The 7,205-nt window shown below is 38.1% G+C and overlaps 1 protein-coding gene across 1 annotated transcript; it reads left to right on the top strand.

Annotated features, from left to right (window-relative positions):
• Window positions 1-2,659: 2,659 nt before the first annotated feature.
• LOC113717076 (putative polyol transporter 1) lies at window positions 2,660-4,275 on the top strand. Its single transcript, XM_027241726.2, has one exon. The coding sequence runs from the start codon at window positions 2,698-2,700 to the stop codon at window positions 4,273-4,275; it is 1,578 nt and encodes a 525-aa protein (XP_027097527.2). The 5' UTR covers window positions 2,660-2,697.
• Window positions 4,276-7,205: the final 2,930 nt, after the last annotated feature.

The raw sequence follows: 7,205 nt of genomic DNA, 5'->3' as shown, positions 1-7,205 counted from the left end.
GAGTAAAGGTAGGGTTTAGTCTTTGTTGGTGGTTTTAATCAAGTGTGAGAGCTGAAATAATAACTACGCATTTCTTTCAAAGGTGAGAAATAAAATAGGATGGAGGGGGTATTATATGTTAAGCATTATATATATCAATACTTGTGTAATTTGGTTGGATGAAAGGGTGGTTCCCCTGGACACAAGGATAGCAATTAAAAACTTGCCATGGATGGATTTCTTTCAAAGGGAACTTCCTTATTAATTTCTTCTGTCATTTCTTTTAAAGGTGAATTCCGAAAGTTGAAAAGGTTTGAAGCCATATTTGGGCCCTAATTTGTGAATTCAGCTCACGATGATCTTTGTGACTGATCCCTTCATCTGTAATTCTTTTTATTGAGTTGAGAATGGCAAAGAGGAACCGAGAACGTACATTAATTGTCGTAGAAATGTATATGAAATGAGAAAAGGGCCAAAGGGCATGGAATCTCTTGCATTATAACAAGAGATTCTCTTACGTGCCTCATTTCTATTACTCCAAATATGCCTGTGTCTAGAGCTGGCCAAAAAAAGTCTAAAATCCAACAACCCGCCCAATCCGTTCATTAATTTTAAAAGATGGGTTGAGTCAATTGGGTTATGGGTTTTGTCGGGTTGGATAAGAACAACTCAACTTATTCATTGGACGGGTTGAGTTTTTTATTTGGATACCCAATACCCAAGTTGTTTAAAAGTAATTCAAAATAATAAATACAAGATTTAATACACATATGCCCAACTATTTACAGTTGGACATGTGTTAATAATTCATTAATTAATTTGTATTCAAAATTCTCATATATATATTTTCAATAATTTTTTTAATGTTTATTTAAAATAAAAAAGAAATTTGAAATAAAAACTCATGCTTATTTTACTTTTATAACAGTAGTTAAACTTGCTCAACTTCTATAATAATTTATTATGCCTTTTAAGAGTATGTTATTTTCCTCCTCTTTTTTTTCTTTTTTGTTTGTGGTAAAAATGTCAATAGTTCATGAATTCTCCTCTCATTTATTTCTTAAAAAGTTTGGGATTTTCCTTAATAATTTTTTGGGGACCAATACCAGTACTTTTTACAAGCATATAACATTTTCTGCTTTATATTAGAGCTATGGCAATTCTAAAAGATTAATATGACCATAGCATCAAGTATGATCCTAGATTATTCTAATTAATTAGGTGATGAATTATCTAACTGTATCAAATCAATAAAAAAAATACCTTCTAATATATATTATATGTATATAGATCATGATATTAACTTTGAATCAATATAGTTGACTTGCAGATTCTATTTTGTTTTGATTAATTATGGCAACTTGGGCATGGCAAGTCCAACGATTTCATTTCGTCTGAAGCAAATACCTCCAATCTTCAACTTCATGAGAAGCTTATAATTAGCAAAACAATTAATTTTTCCTCTTAATTAGCGAGTCCAAGAACCAAAATGTAATAATGTCTCCAGTCATTTAATGGAAGAAAGCAATTTGCATATTATCCCCAGAATGTAGTTCTGATGCATGGACCTTTCACAACAGTCTGCAAAATTTCTAGAGTCATGAATCATAAAATTTTTGAGAATATAAAGACTAAAGTACAAACTTATTTTCTATAATTTCAAAATTATTATACAACAAATTATATGTCTCTTACTTACATTTTCAAGTATAATATAATCTAGCATTCAATAATTTATATACATAGAATATTACAATTTACAATAAAACAGATATGAATAGTAAAAGTGTTAATAAGTTGTGACAAAAATAAGTTTCAATCAATTAGCAGTATTAAAAAAGTACAAAGTAAACAATTTTTTTAGCTAATCTATTTAAATGTATAATTTATTATCTAAAATTCACAATACAAGCAATATCAAATATTATTCTATTTATGATGTGTTTCCAAGGAACTTAAGAAGTGAGTGTGTGTTTGTGTGTGTGAAAATACATTTATGTATGTGAAAATGTATTTATATGTGCGAAAAAAATCTTTTTTGTGTGTTAAAATGTATGTGAAAAAGTTTATGTATTAAAATGTATTAATTAATTTGTTGGGTCATGCGTTTGAGATAACCCAATATGACCCCATCCAAAATCAACCCAATTTAAATTTGGACGGGTTAGGTATAACCCATTTAAGTGAAAACCCAATATTAACCCGCTCAAAACCCGTCCAACCCGTCCAATTGCCACTTGGAATCCTCGATGACATGTTTTTCTATGCCAATCCAATGCCACCTATAGTATTGCACCAAGTGTCCTGTTATTATTTATACTTGTGTTAAACCAAACCAAGTTGAATTATTAGAAAATTTAAGTGTAAATAATAACAGGACACTTGGCATAATATTATAGGTGGCATTGAATTGGCATAGAAAACATGTCATCGAGTATCCAAGTGACCAATTGCCAGGTATACTCGTATCTCGACTATTGATGATGTGGCACTCGAGCAATTTAAGTAGCCCAACTATTGATGATGTGGCACTCGGGCAATTTAAGTAGCCCAAGGTTCATTTCCTTTGCCCCATTCCATTCCCTTCCAAACCTAATGCTCTTTGAGTTGTTGTTCTCAAATTCCTTCCTCACTAGAACTCGTATCAATCATTTCACATCATCTTCTTCACAACAAAAATACTAGTACTCTCTCCATCCTCCTTCTCCTCGATTCCTCATGGCAGACCCGCAAAGTCAAGCTATTACTATGGGAGTTGAGTCATCTAATCCAGATTTTGGTCCTCCTCCAAAGGCCACAAAAAACAAGTATGCCTTAGGTTGTGCGCTTTTGGCTTGCATGTCATCAGTCCTACTTGGTTATAATGCGGGAGTGATGAGTGGAGCAATGATCTACATACAGAGGGATCTTAAAATCTCCGATGTCCAAAAAGAAGTCTTGGGGGGAATCATCAACGTCTACTCTCTTCTAGGTTCAGCCATTGCCGGTCGGACGTGCGACTGGGTAGGCCGACGATACACCATAGCTATGGCCGGAGTAATCTTCTTCGCCGGGGCCTTTTTGATGGCATTTGCCACCAACTATGCCTTCCTTATGGTCGGCCTGTTTGTCGCTGGAATCGGAGCTGGTTATGGTTTGATGATAGCCCCTGTATATTCTGCCGAGATCTCTCCGAGATCAATTCGAGGATTCATCACTTCTTTCACGGAAGTGTTCAGCAACTTAGGCGTGCTGCTGGGATACGTGTCCAACTATTTCTTCGCCAAGCTTGCCACCAACTTGGGGTGGAGATTCATGATGGGAGTTGGCGCAATTCCGTCGGTGATGTTGTTCGTGGGGGGCTTGGTCATGCCGGAGTCGCCACGTTGGCTGGTGTTGCAAGGCAAAGTAGGGATGGCCAGAAGAATTTTGGAGAAAACCTCGGAATCTTTACAAGAAGCCCAGGAGAGATTAGCCGACATTAAGGAGGCTACCGGCATCCCCAAGGACAACCACGACGAGGTGGTAGAGGTTCCCAAGGACAGAACCGGTGGTAAAGGTGCATGGAGGGAAATGTTCATCCATCCCACGCGGGCGGTCCTGCACATCACGATCGCAGGCATCGGTTTATGCTTCTTCCAGCAAGCTAGCGGCATTGACTCGGTGGTGATGTACAGCCCCACAATCTTTGGGAAGGCCGGTATAAAGAGCGACAGCGGTAAGCTACTGGCCACCATATCTGTTGGGGTCACCAAGACCATCTTCATCTTAGTGTCTACATTCTATCTAGACAAGTTCGGACGGCGGATACTGCTCTTAACAAGCACCGCTGGTTTGGTATGCTCCCTGGTGGGACTGGGCATTGGATTGACGGTGATCGATCAGCATCCGAACGAGAAGCTAACCGGGGCCATAGCTTTTTCCTTTTTCTGCATGTTGGCGAGCGTAGCAACCTTTTCAATGGGGTTAGGTCCGGTTGCTTGGGTCTACAGCTCGGAGATTTTCCCCATGAGGTTAAGGGCTCTGGGAAGCGGCTTGGCGGTGGCCATGAATAGGTTGATTAGCGGGGTCATTTTAATGACCTTCATTTCATTGTACAAGGCCATCACCATAGGCGGGGCCTTCTTTTTGTTCGGGGGAATTGCATTCGTGGCCTTCGTTTTCTTCTTCACACTGCTGCCGGAGACGCGGGGCAGAGGCCTTGAGGAGATGGAGGAATTATTTGGCACCTTTTGCAAGTGGAGGTCGACAGTCAAAGAGTTGGAGGAAAAGAAGAAATTGGAAAGTGAAAAGGAGAAGAAGAGCGATCTGGCTTAGATTAGACTATATACTACTGCTAGTACATGATTTGATTAGGATATATGACGAGTAGTTGAGTCTTGCTGCGCCGTTGGCATTCAATTAGATAGCATCACGTGAGGCAAGACATGTTTATGTACATACAAGAGGAATAATAAATCTAACATATGACACCATTTGGATAGAGAATGTTGTTTGGGAGTTGCATAGTTTTGGTCTTCCCAAATTGAAATCTCTATCCTGAAGTGATCAAACATGTTTTCGTATTTGAGTCATAGTCGGTTGCAAGGCACTAAGCCATCAACATGTCAAAAAATGTCCTTTTGGAGATCGAAATGTATGTTAGAAGAGTTTTGCTCATTGTAACTTTTGGAGAATGTACTTCCCACTTCATATGCAATAATGAGAAATTTCTAAAATTATGATGAATTTTAAAAAATTTCTACAAAGAGGGCATTTTGAGTATACAATTCCATCCAAGGGGTCTTCGCATTCAACAAATGCGAGCTCAGGAGTTCACATTTGTTGAATGCGAAGTCCCCTTGAATTTTCGACCCACAAAATCCAAAAAAAAAAAAAAGAAAAGAAAACCAGACCTCGCATTTCAAAAATGCGAGGTCACTTACCTCGCATCTGTTAAATGCTACCTGGACAATCGCATCTGTTCAGCATCTTCTTCCATCACTGGACAATAGCATCAGAAAGCTTAACTTATTCACTGAAAGCTGGCTGTAGCTTCAACATTTTCCGGTCTCCATTTTGCAGCTTTCCGGGGCTTCAACTTTCTGGCGAGAGCTTTCAAAATGACCAGAGTTGGACTTCCTCCCTCCAACGGCTGCACTCTTGATGAATGCTGCTACTTCCGAGGATTTCAATGACGGATTTGGGATGCAATTTCCCTTCAATTTGTATTTCCCAATTTTGTTGTTTCTTTGGGTTTTTTGGTTAAATGAGTCAAAGAGAGGACTGAGGTTGAAGGAGCTGGGTTTTCATGTTTCACCGACAGACAAAGGACCTCGCATTTGAGAAATGCGAGGTCTATTTAAAAAAAAAAATGCTACCTGGCTTTTTGTTAGCTCGCATTTGCTGAATGCGAGCTAAGCTAGTTCGCATTCAGCAAATGCGAACCACCTAATTTTAGAAATCACCCCATAAATAGCCTCTGTTGTAGAAAAAAAAATTTTTTCATAATAATTTAAGAATTTCCTCATGCAATAATACTGCAGATATTGGATATGTCGACCCTCCTCCTAAGTGCTTAAGAGTATTGCGTGAATCTATAGCATAATGGTCTCCCGAAGCAGCTTCACCTCCCACCACCACTGCCTTCATTAGCTCTTGACAGTGACTACAAAGCCGGAAAATATAAATCAAACGTAATTGCACAAAATCTTCTTGGCTAGGCTACAGATTTTAGCATGAGATATCTTCAAAATATGTGGAATGATTAAGTTTGGTTTTCTAGAAGAAAATGAAGCAGCATTTGCAGTATAAAATACACATCATAAAATAGCTAAACACACCATCTATGGGTGTGGTTGGCACCTCTGTTTTGTAACAATTTGTTTGTAGGAGTCCATCAAAAACATACAAAGTTTTATAAAAAATATACACCTTAAAATGCCTAAACACACATACTAATTTCCCTCTTCTACCACTATCATCCCTAACCATTTGCACTTCCATTGCCGCTGCCCCCACCTTAGGCGGCAACACCTCTCCCTCCTCCTTCCCTCATTTTTTTCCCTCTCTCCCTCCCTCTCCTACTCCCTCTTTCCCCTTCTCCTCCTTCCCTAGCTCCCCCATCGTCCTTCCCCCACTCCCCCCTTTCCCTTCATCTCACCTCCTCCCTCTCTCTCTCTCTTTCCCATGGGCAATCTGATAATGCGACCAGATCTAGAATTAAAAGACTAAGAAAACATTTTAGGATTATTCTTTCGTACACTAATAACGTATAAATTAGTAACTTGGATGTAGGATATGCGTGCAAAGTTATGATTTGAACTCTGAAATTTGAACATGTTGCATGCATATAATTCTACTTATATACATTGTTAATTTAGGAAAATTCTATGCAATATTTAAACTAGTTGAAAATTAATGTCCAATGAATGCAAATTGGGCACTCGCTAAGATAATTTTTAGATGTTTATTTTTTAAAAGACTAAATTCAAATGGTGTTTGAGTACAAGAGATAATGTTGGGTGTAGAATGCCCAATTGTCACCCACTCAAAAAACCTTATATGTAATTATTTCTGTTGTATTATTTTGCTAGGAAGATTACACAGGCCTTTTTGGGTATCATACTTTCAAGTTAAATTCATTGTGTTGGATAGTAAAATAATTGTTTTGGACCCTTAGATCGTATTCAATTTAATCATTTAAAATTTGAACTACTATTATCAATAAGACATAGGGGCTGCTTGGTTAAAGGGTTTGGGAATCAAATAATGGAATGAATCCCTTATTTGTTGCTTGGGTTAAGTCTATTGGAATGCAATTTCTGGAATCATTTCTAAAAAATCGGACTTTCACCATTCCTGAGTAAATTGGGAGGTTTTGGACAAAACCCTCAACTCATTCCCGAGCAAAAACATTTATGACGAACCTACCCTCTTTTTTTCTTCATTACACGCCGCACCTTCTGTTCTTCTTCTTCATCAGATTTTCTACCTCTTCTACTTCACCGGTTGGACAACCATAAAGATCAGTGGCTTTCGACTCTCCTTGGACAACGAATTCTAGAGTTGAAGAGTCTTCTACTAGGGTGAATTCCTTGATCTCAGGTTAGTGGATTACAAACTCCCTTGCCTCTGCAATTTTCTTTTCGTATGCAAGCTTTTCTCTTTCTTCTTCTCTATTTTTTCAGGCTACTCACTGGGTAGCTGAAAATAAAGAAGAAAAGAATGGAATCTGATACAATAACACTAACCGGACCAAAATGCTA

The sequence above is a fragment of the Coffea arabica genome, chromosome 11c (genome assembly GCF_036785885.1).
Source record: "Coffea arabica cultivar ET-39 chromosome 11c, Coffea Arabica ET-39 HiFi, whole genome shotgun sequence".
Lineage (NCBI taxonomy): Eukaryota > Viridiplantae > Streptophyta > Magnoliopsida > Gentianales > Rubiaceae > Coffea > Coffea arabica.
This window is presented reverse-complemented; position numbering and strand designations above follow the sequence as displayed.

Coding starts and splice junctions, on each gene's coding strand:
- LOC113717076 (XM_027241726.2), top strand. CDS start 2,698: ATGGCAGACCCGCAAAGTCAAGCTATTACTATGGGAGTTGAGTCATCT.